Genomic DNA, 15,260 nt, shown 5'->3' on the forward strand with positions numbered 1-15,260 from the left:
ATACATTCATCTTTATGACTGCAATTCGACCTAACAAGGAAAGCTTTAAATTTGACCAAATCTCCAAGTCTTTTTTCACTTCTGTCCAAGTTTTTTCATAATTATCTTTAAATAAATTCACATTCTTAGCTGTCATGTTTATACCCAAATATTTCACTTTTTTAACCACAGTCAACCCTGTCTCATTCTGAAACCTTTCTTTTTCCACCTGTGTTAGATTTTTCTCCAATACCTTTGTTTTTGACTTATTCAATTTAAATCCTGCCAATTGACCAAACTCTTGGATTATTTCCAAAACTCTTTTCGTACTAGCTTCTGGCTCTTGCAATGTAAGTACTAGGTCATCTGCAAATGCTCTCAGTTTGTATTGTTTAGCTCCGACCTGGATCCCCTTAACCAACTGGTCCCTCCTGATCATATTAAGCAAAACCTCCAGGACCGATATAAAAAGTAATGGGGAGATAGGGCACCCCTGGCGTGTCCCTTTTTCAATCTTGAATTCTTCTGTGACCACATTATTTACAATTAGTTTAGCTTTCTGTTCAGAGTATATTGCACCTATACCATTCTCAAACCCTTGGCCTACCCCCATCCCCCGGAGGTTCTTCAACATAAAACTCCAAGAAATGTTGTCAAAGGCTTTCTCGGCGTCCACAAATATCAAAACTGCCTTAGTGTTTATGTTCACTTCCAACTTCTCCAAAATGTCAATTATATTCCTTACATTATCCGACAAGTGCCTTTTCGGGAGAAAGCCCGCTTGGTCCCCATGAATCTCCTCCATCAAAATTCTTTTCAGTCTCCTTGCTAAAACATCAGCAAAGATTTTGTAATCCACATTTAGTAACGAGATGGGTCGGTAGTTCTTAAGTTGAGTCTTTTCAGTCTCTGTCTTTGGTATAAGTGTAATATAGGCCTCTCTCCACGTATCGGGTGCCTTCCTCCCCTCCATGATCTCATTGCAGACTTCCTTCAAAGGTTGTATAAGCCCTGCCTTTAAGACTTTATAATATTTGGAAGTCAGTCCATCCGGTCCAGGTGATTTGCCCAACGTCATGTTTTGAATGGCATCTTCTATTTCCTGTGCTGATATTTCCTGATTCAAAATTGTCTTACTTTCCTGTGAAATCTCTTTCAGCCCATTTTTCTCGAGGAATTGTTGTATATCTGTTTGTTTTTGCGGCCCTTGTGTGTAGAGTTGTCTAAAGTAGTTCTGAAAACAATTCCTAATTTCCGCTGGGTTGCTTATGTTCTTTCCTTCCACTTCTAAATTTGTTACCGTGTTGAGTTTTTGTCTCTTCTTTATTTGCCAAGCCAATAGCTTGCCACATTTGTCAGCCGATTCAAAAGTCTTTTGTCTCATTTGCTTAATTTTCCACTCTAGTTCTTGATTCGTCAGTTCCATATATTGTGTTTGATAAAGTTTGATTTCTCTTAAGATCTCTTGTGATTTTGGCTTCGATCTTAGTTTCCTTTCCCCTTCTTTTATTTTTTCCAGAATTTTTTCCTTCCTCTCGTTTTGTTTCCTTTTCTTTAATGTATTTTGTTGTATCAAGAACCCTCTCATCACGGCTTTGCTTGCGTCCCATATTAGTCTTTTTTCTACTTTAGTCCTTAGATTAATTTCAAAATAATCTGTCAAGGTTTTTTGGGCCTTCTTACAAATCTCCTCATCTCTAAATAAGGTGTCATTCATTCTCCATCTGAAGGAGCCAGTTGTTGTTTGCCTCATCACCATCTTCACTGCATTGTGGTCGGAGAAGGTTTTTGGGCAGATTTCCACTCTCTTTATGTTTTGCGCCATACTGCTAGTTACCCAAATTTGGTCGATCCTTGTCCATGTCATTTTGGCTTCAGAAAAGAAGGTTCCCTCTCTTTCTAGTGGGTATTTTGTTCTCCATATGTCAATCAAGTCCATATTGTCAGTCATTTCAAAAAAAGTCTTTGGTAGTCTTCCATCTTTTGTTACTACCTGTCTTTGTGCTTTGTCCATATTTGTTGAAACTACTCCATTCATGTCTCCCATCATGATTAGTTTACAATCCATATGGTCCATCAAAATCTCATGCAACTTCTTAAAAAATTCAGCTTTCCCTTCATTTGGTGCATAAATTCCCACTATCAAATACTTCTCTCCTTGAAATTGAATTTCAATTGCCAAATATCTTCCTTGGTCATCTTTAAAGATTTGTTTCGGTTGGAGCTTCTCCTTTGCATAAATCACCACTCCTCTCTTTTTTACTCTGTCTGAAGATATAAATTCTTGTCCCAATTTCTTATTTACTAGTAACTTTCTATGAGCTCTTGTCACATGGGTCTCTTGTAAACAAATTAAGTCTAATTGATCTTTCTTCAAAGCATGAAATATATTTTTTCTCCTTCTAGGGATGTTCAAACCGTTACAATTCCAAGTTAGAAGTTGCAGAGCCATGATGGGGTTACTTGCTCTTTCCTCCTACAGCTCCCAATTTTTGTTCCTCGTTTGTCGGTGATTCCTTTTCCGTATCTAATGAAGGATGCCCTTGTCCTGGATAAGTCTCTTTCTGTAGGTCTTCTTCGTGTTCTCCCATAAACTTGTCTTTATCACTCACGGTCTTTATTCTTCTCTTCTTTCCCTTGTATTTAAAAGACAGGCCTTGGGGGAACTCCCACCTGAATGGTATGTAGTTCTTTCTCAGCAGTATCACCAGGTCCTTGTAATGTCCTCTTGCGTCCAAGATACTCTTAGGAATGTCTTTGAAGATCTCGATATAAAAGTCTTCGATTCGAAGGGTTGTTTGATAATGCAGGTTCAATATTTTATCTCGCTCCTCCTTTGATCTTAAAGTTATAAGACAATCTCTGGGTCGATTCTTCCTCTGCCTTGCTCCCAATCTGAAAGCACTTTCTATCTTAAATTCTTCTTTGCCCAGCTCCTGCTTCCAAAAGTCAGAAAATTCTTTTGTCAAATAGTCCACCAGGTTATCTTCTTCCTTTTCCGGCACAAGTCTGATCCTTAGATTTCTCTCCTTGCGTTGCATGTCCTGCATAGAAAGTGCCAGTTCATATTCATCTAGTTTCTTAAACACTGGTGGAAACTTTGCCTCCGCAGCAGTTGCAATTTCTTTGGCTTCCTCAGCTATTTTTCTTGTTGTAGATGATTCTTGCAATATTTGCCCAATTGCTTCTGTATTTGAATTCACTTTATTCCCAAGGTCAGTTATACTTTTTGTATTTGAGTCAATTTTCCCAGAGATTTCTTCAATTTTCTTATTTGTTTCAGCAACTTGTACTTTAGTTTCAGCAACTTGTGCTTTAGTTTCTGCACCTTGTTTTTTAAGTTCCTCCAGAGAGTCATTTATCTTCTCCAATACCTTGGCAAATGATTCTTCTGTAGACATTGTTTTCACTCTTGCCTTTGGAGCAGCTGTAATTCCAGAGGCTCCTGATACTGAAGCCCTTCTCTGCATAAAAGAGTCAATTTTATATTGTTTGCCAGATCTCAAAGTTGTTTCCTGTAAATCCCCTTTCTCTTTACCATCTGCCATAACAAAGTCTTTTAGTCAAGGTCATTCCCAGACTCTTGAGCCGTCAAACAAAAGTTCTCATAGATTTCACTCGTTGCTGTAACAATTTGTAGATCCACCAGAGGGCGCAGAGTCAATTTTTACTTCTCCAAGTAAACCCACACTCTCCTAAAAGTAAACAAAACTTTCCTAATCCCTTCCAATTGTTATTTTCTCTTTCTGTGGGGTCTAAAATCAATAGTGTCCTGTAAGTAGCTTTGCAGTGCAACAAAGTAAATATTTCAAGTTGAGAGTAACCCAAGTCAATTAAAGATACTTTTTAACCTTCTTATAGCAACAGTCTTTAGCCGGTTCCTTTCCTCCGAGCGTCCGATCCCAGGTATAAGAACAACGGTATTTGACTCAATTCTTTAAAATTGGCAGAAAAACACTTTAAAATCTTCTCCCCCCCCCCTTCTGCCCTTCGGGGAGGGAGTTCTTTGCTTTGGTGATGAATTTCTTAGCTCCCACAAATTTCCTCTCAAGCAGTTACAGCTGGAATGCCTTTCGCTTTGATCTTGCTACAGAACGGAAAGCAGACTTCCTTTTTAGTGCTTGTCCGTCTCGGTGCCCAATTTCTTTAATTTTGATATCCAATTATATTTTAGCGGTCAATCCTACTCACGGATAGTTGTTTTTTAGTCCAATTTCGCCGGAAGAAATCAGCGCTCTCCGCTAATGGCGACGCGGCTTCTCCTCGCAGGCTGGGTAAGAACGACTCTCAGCACCGCTTCTCACCCCCTCCGCTGATCCGCAGCCTTTAAAAAGGCTATTTCACAGCGTCGGGGGGGCGCAAAGGTGCCCGCCGAGTCTCCGGTTCACAGGCAACACGCCTGTGATTTTTAAGGGTCCCCGCTCCGCCGTAGCTGACAGGACCCGAACCTACGAAGTAGACCTCTCCCGGAGCTCCGGGTGAGGTCCGCCATTAAGCGCTGGCGCTAACCGGAAGTGTCATCCAGATATTTTGGGCTACTGGCTAGGGCTGCCAGGAGTTTTAGTCCAAAACATCTGGAGGGCACTGAGTTGGCAAAGGCTTCCCTAGATTCACCAGAAAGTGTTAGGACTGCAAACCTTGAAGCAGAGGCAAGAATGACTGTATAATAGATACATATAATGCATAGCACCGCTAAGTTTTATTCCATACGATCTGCTTCCATCCAATCATAACTACTGCCTGGTAAAATCAGCAGAGACATGGACCTGATATTTCCAACTTTGCCCTAATGCAGGAAACAATCCAGAAACAAATAAAGGGGAGCTGGTGATATCTTAATTGATGGATTTTAGAAGGTTTCAGCCCTCCCAACAATGACTTTCATTAACATACCATATAAAGTAGTGCAGCAATCAAACTGCTAGCACATTTGCTAAGCTAAGCAAGATCTGGTATGGTATCAAACTGGATGGGGGGCTGCGTGTTGAGATTCCTGCAATGTAGAGGGTTGGACTAGATGACTCTCGGGGTCCTTTCCAAGTTTGATTTGATAACATAATACACTACAAGTAGCTAATGAGAACTAGGAGTTCAAGAAGGAATTCTACGCTTGCCCACCATTGAAGTCTAAGCACCCTGAGCTTCTCTTACATGTTTGTGGGGAGGCCAAGATACAAGGAATAACTCTTTGGCCATGCCTTTGGTTCTGTGCCAATTGTTCATCTGAGCATTTAAGAACAAGCCAGCATACAGGGTATATCCCACCAGGAGGCAGTCCTGGAGTTACATGAGAGTGTGTTTCCCATGCCTTTTGGAAAGATGTTATGGATAAGCCTTTGGTCTGACACACTGTCAACTGCTTCATGAATTCTGAGATTACAAATTCTGCAACCATTTAATGGATTGAAGAGCAGGAATGTGTTGACTATTACAAAAAAGAGGGACATCTGCCATTGCTACAAAAAAAAAGGAGTGCCTTCATGAGGATTCTTTCAGGTTCCAGGCAAAGTCTTTAGCTACGTTTGCACATCACACTAAGCCAAACTACAGCTTAGTGCAAATGTGCAAACATGCTGGCTCCTGGCAAGCGGATTGCATTCACTTTGCTCCTCTCCAGGCTTTTGAGGTCTTAAAAGTGTTGTCCAAACCTGGGGTCATGGTTAAGGTCTACCATTCTTAACCACATTCTGTAGCCAAGGCTTGTCCTGTGGTTACAAGCTGTGGTTAAAGAAGAAATACTTTAGACCAGGGACGTCCAACTCCCAAGAGACTGCGATCTACTCACAGAATAAAAAACTGGCAGTGATCTACCCCTTTGGGGGGGGGGTTCAGGTCAAATTGCAATCATGCGCAAATGGAGGATGGGGAATACAGGGTGTTTCAGCCCAAGGGCTGCATTTGCTCTTGACCAACCTTTCAAGAACTGTATGCCAGCAGTGGCTGTGACCAAAATTGTTGCTGCCACCTCATTCCTTCTCTCTCCCTCTCCTACTCTCTCTGCCCCACCCCTAACACAGCATCAAGACCAGTAATGGTGGTGGTGGTGGAATTAACTTGATGGAGGACAACCCGAACATGAACACAGCATGATAAGAAGAATCAAGTAAATAGATCTGTCACCAAATTGCTGGCTGCCTGGGTGGGCAATACAGCCCTTAGGTCGAGTGGTTTTCACTTCTGCCCTGAAGATTCAAAAAGCACCCACAGCCAACTGGAAAGATAGAAGCTACAATTATGGATGCATAATTGTTGCTAGGGGCCAACTTCTATTTTTGAAAGAAAAATCTTCCCCTTCACCACTCCCAATGCTGTGCAGCATCTCCTATCAAGCTCTACCTATGGTCCTACTTCAGGATTCTTCCCAGTCAAGTGGTGGAGACAAAATGATTATTTACTCCTTTAAGGGAATTTGGAAGGGTAATAAAAGGGCCAGTAAGTTTGCTGTGGTGGGAGAATATGAAGTTACAGAGCTCCTATAACTCCAACTAATTCTGGAAGGAGCATTTTTTTAAAGCCTTCACCAATTATGAGTGCTTGCAAGAGAGAGAGAGAGAGCGCTTGCGATGCATCAAGGCACCTGCGAGTTACAGTTGCCATTACACACCCCTTGGCTTTATTCAGTAACTTCCCACCAAAGATCCCAAAATATTGAAGCCAAGGTCGATTCTCCAACTTTTAAGGCAACTATCACCTATGTTAGGAAAAAAGATAAGTGAAGCAGGGATCTCAACAGTACCCAACAGAGCGGAGCCAGAAAAAGAACTTTGATGTCCCAGACCTCTCCAACATATTTACTACTAGCTCTGATGCCTCATCACACTTCTGAGTGGTACACTGAATTATGGCAATGGAGCAGGCACACGCGCGCACACACACACACACACACACGAAGACAGACACACATGCACATGTGGGTGATTTCACGAGGCCACTTCCTCCTTCAGTCATCCTATTGCAAGGTTGATTTTTTTTTAAAGGAAAGGGCAAGAGCTAGGTACATTTTTACCTGTTTCCTTGTCCTTGTTTTCCCCGTCCGTAACTTGATGTACCTTGCTATCAATTCATTGCGACCTAAGGGGATAAATGAATATATAAATGACATGACAAGAGAGCTGGAGCTTTGCCTTCCTTCTCCGACTACCTGCTAAATAAAGGCCGTCCCCTCGGAGAAGTCAGAACCACCTTCTGGAACTCTTAACTCTGAGAAACCAAAAACCACAAAATAACCGGAGCACGAGGCCTAGCTCAATGACATTTTACCAGAAGGTGGCACTAACACAACAGTTGTCCAAATGAAGGAGGTTAGCCAAAAAGGCAGCGCCCCCAGCCTTGGCTGTTTATACACTGAACAAGGCACCTACAACAGCACACCACGTGGATGGCAAAGGAACATGAAATTTAATGGCGTGAGCACAGAAAGCAGGGCACAAACGCGGGACACCCAGAAACCTAGCAGGGAAGGCACCGCTCCCATTGTGTCAGCTACAGAATTTCCTCCCACTATGCTGGGAGAGGCCCAAGAGGCCACTGCTGAGGGCTGTGCTGGGAACCGGGCACGCTTCTTTCCCAATCCCCAGTTCTCACACGTGTGCTTCACTCCAGAACCTTACAAGGGTCCTTTGGCCACGATCCCAATGGAAAATATATCAAAATATTGTGACCTATCAAGGATTTGGTTATGAAAGACTAAGATACGGAGTGTGCGCGCACACACACACCCCTCCCAGAGTTTTGGGTTTCATTTTGTGGCACTACACAGGACACCCAAACCCATGGGATATTTTAAGTGGAGCTGGCCTTTTAAGAGAGAACTTCCCAACCGCCACCTCCTCCTCCTCCTAATTTGAAGCAGAAGAGCTTTTGCTCCACATTTTACAGGCCAGCTGTGGCCAATCTAAATTCAAACGTCAGAGCAGCTGGGAGCTCTCTTTTTCCCTCATCCCCTCCCCTCTGAACATGGTGGGGGTGAGAGGGGGGGGGAATGGGGCGGGGAAGCACGCCAGATTTATTTTAATGGACCAGATGGTGGTGGCTGAGGCTTCCTGAAATGCCCTTGCAGCTAACTTAGAAGATCTCTAAATAATAATATATTTATTTTTTCTTTAAAAAAGAAAGCTGGAGCAACTGTGGCTGCCCTGGCGATGCCAATGCCCTGTATTCCTTTCACGACAGCCACTGGATGTCCGCTCTGAGAAGAGGCTTCTCTCTTTGAAATAAAGACACACAGCAGCCCCTCACCCACTCCTTTCGCTCCCCACCCCAACACACAATCCCAGTCTTGGACAGACAAGGCCAGGTGCTCTACACAGGGTCAAGCAGCACCACGTGAGAGGGACAGAGGAGGATGATACCCTATACCGGAGTAACAATGCCCTTATAAAAGCCAGCTGGCTCAATGCACATCCCTTGATATCTGTAGTTCCTGGCACGCCTTTAAAACAAACAAACGAAAAAGCAGGCCCCAGAGGCCTTGGCCTCTCTTACTGGGGGACCCAAATAGCTCCGCAAACCACTCAAGTGCCAGCGTACTCTTTACAACCAAATCAGCATGGTGCCGCTTGACTTAGCTGAGGAGTCATGCCTTTGGTGTTGTGGGTCCAATTCTATGGAACTCCCTCCCCACTAGAAATCAGGCAGGCACAGTCCCTGACGAATTTCAGGTTAAAATGGTTTTATTCCAGGAGGCCTTTGCACCATGAATTCTGTTCTGCGGGGCTTTTCTTTTTTCAGCAGGATCTCGCCAGAACTCAGTTCCGGCACCTCTCAGGTGGGCGCCATTGCCATTCTAAGAGAACGAGGGAGGTGTTCATGGTGAGTTCTGGCACCTCTTTTTCTAGAGCAATAGCACTGATGTTCCGCGATGTTTCTTTTATGTTTAAGCCTTCCACGTGGTATGTTTCGGATTTTGCAAGCCACTTGGAGATCCAGTCAGTCAGTCAGACAGTTTTATTGCACATAGCCAAAGGCTGCCGCAATGTACACAGAATCATTCAACAATTAAAAGAAAATATACTGGATTGATACAAAAAACGTAAAACGTTTATGTTATCAACACATTACCTACTCTAAACAGAGCTATAAAAGTACCTTAATATACAAATTAAGACATTAAACAATAAAATTTATAAGCTAAAATTATCACATGGCCACATATATTAAAAATATATATCCAGGTGCAGTCAAAAACTGGGTATATTTTTAAAAAGGAATAGACAGACCAGGAATCGGGAACCTTCACCTAGCCCTGTGGAGGGCTGCATTCCTTCAGAGGTGGGGGACTGAAGCCAGTCAGGGACCGAGCCCAAACCAAAAGTGGGTGTGGTCACACCTGCGCTCACTACTGTTGGGAAAGGGACGGATTGCAGAAGGCTTTCTCCGCTCATCCGTCCATCTCCCTTTTGGCTTTCACTCCATTCCACTTATATGAAATTAAGACAAGGCTGTGGGTGCCCTGCAAGTAAGGCCTCCGACTCCAGAAGGGCAAACAGCTGTGTTTGTGGGGACCTTTCCCCTCATTCCCCCCCCTAGGCACTACACTAATGTGGCATTATAAGCAATTCACAAATATTTTATTTAAATTCCAGCACTGTGTCTCCCTTGTGCACGTGCGCACACGCACACCTGATTCACAGTTGTGGAAAATGAGGCACAAAACTAAAACAAACCCCATGAAAGCCTAGCGTACCACTCATGGCATTGATAGTCTCATTCTCGACTCACCTGTGCATGCTAGGATAAGACAGAGGGCCCATAGACATAGAAAGTGGTGTTTCTAGTGTGATGAAGGTAGAAATGTTGCTGTGCAACTCAGCAATTCTTCAGCCTTTTAGACTAGCAAAAATATTATTCAATATTGTCTGTCAACTATTTATTGATTCAAAAAGGTGATGGGTTTCCAGATTAGACTGCCTGTTAAACATTGAAATAACTGCACCCAAAGGTGGCCAAAGTCAATTCCAGAGCAATAGATTGTGGGCTGCCATAGCTAACTAGTTCTTAAACCCACAATGAAGTTTTGCTTCCAGTCTGGGCTATTGCAGGCAGCAGCAGAACAGCATGGGAGCGGCAGGCAAGCTAAGGGGCTGATTCCGTGTCATAGCCAGGGCTGCAAGCCCTCCTACCCTTGGTCCAGGTGTGCTTCAAATGCCTTGATGCTTGCGGAAAGTTGGCCACCCACGACCCACCTGCCATTCTGAGAAAGAGCTATACAGTGGTGCCTCTGGATACGAAGGGGATCCGTTCCAGAGCCCCGTTCACATCCTGAAGTAAACGCAACCCGCGCCCGCACGTCTCACGATTTGCCGCTTCCGCGCAGGCACGTGACGTCATTTTGACCATCTGCTCATGTGCGAACGGTGAAACCCGGAGCGCAACCTGAAAGTGCTCAACCTGAAGCAACTTCAACCAGAGGTATGACTGTACAAATAAACTGGGGGGTGCAGGCAATTTTGGCTAAGCAGAGTTCAACAAATCTCTTTTTCCTCCTACTTTCCTCCCTTTATTTCGTATGCATAATTCATTAACTGATCCTTAACTAGAAAACTTCATTGTTTTTGACTGGCTCTCCCCCACGTGGGATCTGACATCACAATGGATCAAAGGAACGCTTCTTTTCAGAGGGGAAGTGTTTTAATTGACTCAGGATGTCCAGGTCCTGTGCTGACTTAATCATTGTTTCCATGGATGCAAACTGCATGCCCACCGCTTGGGAGAAAATAATTTTGCCTGTTTAACGCTCTACAAACTTTTGCAATTCAATATTTTCCCTGTGGACATTTTGCCCCCTTGCTTTTAGAATTCAACATCTTAAAAGTCAATTCAGAGTACTACCAATAGGTCCACTTCTGTTTTATTTCTTTTAAAAAGGAAGCTACCTTTATAGTGTTACCAGACAGTCTCTCTTACATGCCCAAACACATCTTATTTTTGATGTGATACTGAGAAAAGCAAAATAACATGGCCAGAAAGCCACAGTTCAAGAATTGTGTGCAAGGATACAGAATCTGGGCTTGCTGTGATTCTTCAACAGCTTAGATGAATTGCTTGTTATTTGCCGCATCTCATTCCCCTTTCCTCTTTGAGAGGGGTAAGAAGGAGGCAGGTTTCCTGCCTGCAAAACTCATCCAGGTCTGTTGTCAACTTACTCTGGACTTATTTAATACTTTGCAACTGCTTGTAGCAGCAGTGCCACTGCATGCAACCACATGCATACTCATGTGTGTTAATAAACACACATGGGATCTGAGCCATTCCAAAGCAGAAGACCATAAGGAAGGAGACCAGACCAACACAGACTGTGAGATGGGGAACTAGGCAGGTGTGTAAACTGAAGTCTTTCTAGATCAGCGTTTTCATGGTTTTAGAAGCACTTAACCCTGCACTGACAACTTTCTGATGTTTGTTTTATGAACAACAGCTGACTTTTCAGCTAACTGATTGCTATACTGGTTGAGAAATGAATTAATGGACTGACTCATGGTTTCACAGCACTAGTTGGATATCTTGTCTTAACTTAATGTCGCTCAGTATTTAAATTCTCCTTTTTAATAGTGCAACCATAGGCATGTCTACTTGGAATTAAGTTTCACACAGAGTTCAATGGAACTTGCTTCCAGGTAAGCAAGCACAGGATCATAACCATAGTACATTAATTGATCATTTCACTGGCTGGACGGATTATAATATTGACTGGGTTAATTGTTTATTGCACCTTCATAGGTGTGACATCTGATTGGTTACTATGCTGCTGGAAGATAAAATGGAAAGACGAGACACTAACTTTACTATGAATGAAATATCAACTTGCTTCACTCTATACATGCTGCTGAGGCCACTAATTCTTTCCCCAACTTTGGCTTAGTGTGGGGGAAAGGGAACAATGCAATTACAAGGAACGTGGGAGAGATCCCTAGCCACAACCATGCTATGTTTGCCACTTTGATAACAAGGCTCCAAACTCCCACCATTATCTTTCCAATCAGAACAGGAGCAGCTAAACTGAGATTTACAACAGTAGTCAAGAGCTAGAGATTTCAGGCGTCTTTTTATCTTTCGGCATGTACCCTGAACAGAGGCAGCACAGGTCTCTCCAACTCAAGAAACAAAAAGTATTTTTGATGCTCTTCCCAACTAGGCATTGGCCGGGCAGGCACAACCAGTGTTAGAAACTCAGATATATAAGCTAGGTGCCAAATGGTTCCTTAAACCAAAGTTACAGTTGCCAAAACGGAATGTCTTGTTGCCATTTGTGGGCCAGATGATTCTAAAGTCTTGTTTTTCAAATGACGGACTGATTGTGATTGATTCTCAGTCAAACATCTGGCCAGTTCAGAGGACAACTTTGAGCTAGGTTAAGCACTTTGAGAACTTAAAAGAAGAAAAGTCACTTGATCCAGGGTGAGTCCATATTTATATTGGCATATTCCAACCTCTTTTTCTTATCTGTGACATGGACCATTCATAACGTAAGAATATTCTTCACAACTATGAGCACTGCAGTGGGGTGGAGTAAGTGAAGACATGCTACAACAATTAGCTATAATGTTCACTGCCCCTGCTCAGGCTGCACAGAAAAGCATTTTGGTTTCTGAAATTCATTCTGATTGTGCAGGTAAAATATAATGGATAGAATTTTACAGGATGGGCATAAGTGTGTGAAAACAGTCAAGATCCAAGGAGGCAGGCACCTCCAGACGGTGGAGATGTTAGGCACCATTCTGGCACCCAGGCATCTTCACTTGGTTGCAAGTGGCCAAAAGCCAGATGCAAAATGCGCCTGGCTAATGTCAAACACTGGGCATGACACAGTCAAGCTACTGGAAAAACACATCAGCCTATTCCCGAACTTCTAAACCATAAATGAAGTTTTAAGATATTGAAACACAGTAGAGCAAAAGGTCAATAAAAGAAACCAAAATGTTGAATTCACTCAGGTACTTGAGCAAATTATGCAGAGGTAAACAGGGTAACTTACAGGAATTGCAAGATCAGTTACTACTAGTAACACTTCATCACACACTCAGTACAGAGACAGAGCTGTAGGTAAATACACCTGAAAGTTAACTAGTCTGACAAGAACAGTTTAGGAGTAAACAATGAGTGTTAAGACTCTAGTTCTGCTATGCAGCAGGGGGTGGGTGCTCGGGAGGTACAATGATGGGATGGAAACAAACAGATTGGTTTGTACAAAGCAGGCAGGACCGATGTGTGTGTGCTTTGATGAGCATAAGGAAATCCTTAAATTGGGATCCTGAAAAGCAAAGCATATACCCAGGTGATTGGTATAAAACTATTTTTACAATTGATGTCAAGAACACAAATCAGTGCCAATGTTTGCTGCTTTTTAGGTCTGGGCCCCACTGGGAATAGCAAGGGCACCAGGACACAGAAATGTCTCCAAGGAAACTACTGACTCTGGATGAGTCTCTTAACAAAGGAATGCCAACAGCAGACAGGAACCTTTAAGATCCTGGATGTAGAACAGAATTGCGAGTGCTGTTTACAAGAAAACTGAAAATAAGGTGTTTGGATAGGTAGGAAAGGCAACAGAAAGAACTTCTAAATTCACCCAGCACTTTTACTGCAACCAACTGATGATTTGCTGGAGTGCTCGTCATTTTAGTATGTAGATGAACTGATGGGAGATAAAGCCAACAAGCATTAGCAGTCTTCCTCCTGTTCACAATGCCCCATCCGTCCAGTCTATGGCAGTGTCATTTTCATTAACTTGTTGAAAGAATTTTCAGCTCATCTTATTACAGTAAAGTTTCCTGGTTGTCAGTGCTCCAGATCCCACAGGACTTTGCACATATTAATTATACCTGTGAAGGATCCCTCCCTGTGGATGTTTGTGTTGTGCTGCACACACAGGCATGGGTGGTGGTGTGGAGAAGAGCCCATGAGATCAGGGCATGGGCTACTCAGCATGGCCCCCTATTCCTTGCTGCCATCTTGCTGAATATGGGAACTGAAACAAACTTCATAAGGCTTAGAGAGATTGTTCCTCTGAACCAGTCTAATGGTTTTGTGTCTTTCTGTCTAAAGCTAAACATTTCTAGTCCATGTCAACACATATGGGCGGATGAGTAGAACTACCAAGGCATGCCTGTCTCTAAGAGCACACCTGTTTATTTTACACTCAAAACAGTCTTCTAATGACAAGACAAGTAACTGACTGTGAGCTAAATCTAAACACAATGAAGACGTCTTTGGTAACTGTCAATATAAGGCATAACCTACCCAAATAATGAACCTATGTCTAGGATGCCAGTCTGCAACCACTGCACAATTTTCTCATTCTCTTGCAAGCAGATAAGAACCGTGCATACACAAGCAGCTTTCCTCACTGAAACGAGGCACAAACAATTACATGCCTACTTCTCCGTAACACATTATTCACTGTTGTAAATCACTGTGTCCAAGTAGAGAGACAGCAGAATTGAAATATGGAAAAGTCCTGCTTACGCAAAATATTAATTGTATATGCTTGGAGAAGTCAGGGCACAATCCCCACAATCCCTCCACGTGTTAAGAAGCAAACTAGATGTTACATGAGAGATGTGTGCAGCCGTCTTTCTTTAAAAATGAACAAAAGCCTTAAGAGCCTGCAATTAGGAATAGCAAAACGGGGGTGGGAGGGACTTTATGGTCCAGGTACCTGTACTATTTTTCTCCATGAGCAGAAGTGGGGGGGGGAATGAATGGAGAATAAAGGTTTACACAAAGTTCCCCTCCATCCCTGTTCCTATCGAACTGTCATCTCCTGATGGCTGCTTGTTGTTCACAAGAGCAGCAGCTGCCCTCGGTGCGTCTCCTGCGTACCATATCAGCTTGGCCCTAAAACACAAGAGGAACCCACCTCACAGAGTTGCAAAGTGAGCACACTAGAAGACTGTAAAACCTTCTTTAAATCAGAAGCTGTATATAAGCTGGATTAAAAGAAAAAGAGCACTGGCAGTAGCATGCATAGGCAAAGAAACCCCTTTTGCAACTCTTCTCTCCCAGTGTCATTTTGTGTTCCTATCTGTGCCGTGAAGATAAAGAGTCAACTGAGAAGCTCTGTTCTTCCCACTCCAGGGCACCTGCCATGGCTAATTGTCTCCCTCTGGTACCGGCAGGCACTGCAGACCTGCCCCTGCTCAGCTGTCCCGGTCCCGTGATTCACCAGAGGCTGTGCCATTCCCTCCGAGGGCACGTCCTCCTCCAAATTACTACATTCTCCAAATTCCTCTTCCCTGACACCACCACGTGAACCAGTTGGACAGCTCTGTTAAAAATAACCT

The 15,260-nt window shown here is 43.2% G+C and overlaps 1 protein-coding gene across 6 annotated transcripts in view; it reads right to left on the reverse strand.

Annotated features, from left to right (window-relative positions):
- Positions 1 to 15,260, reverse strand: part of TEAD3 (TEA domain transcription factor 3) — a 98,114-nt gene that overhangs the window by 19,462 nt on the left and 63,392 nt on the right. For all 6 annotated transcript variants that reach the window (XM_083621094.1, XM_083621095.1, XM_083621093.1 and 3 more), the window contains exon 3: positions 6,986 to 7,050. In XM_083621094.1, coding sequence (XP_083477220.1) covers positions 6,986 to 7,050 — 65 coding nt within the window. The remainder of the gene's footprint in view (positions 1 to 6,985; positions 7,051 to 15,260) is intronic.

This window comes from Podarcis filfolensis (assembly GCF_964270895.1).
Source record: "Podarcis filfolensis genome assembly, chromosome: 6".
Classification (NCBI taxonomy): domain Eukaryota; kingdom Metazoa; phylum Chordata; class Lepidosauria; order Squamata; family Lacertidae; genus Podarcis; species Podarcis filfolensis.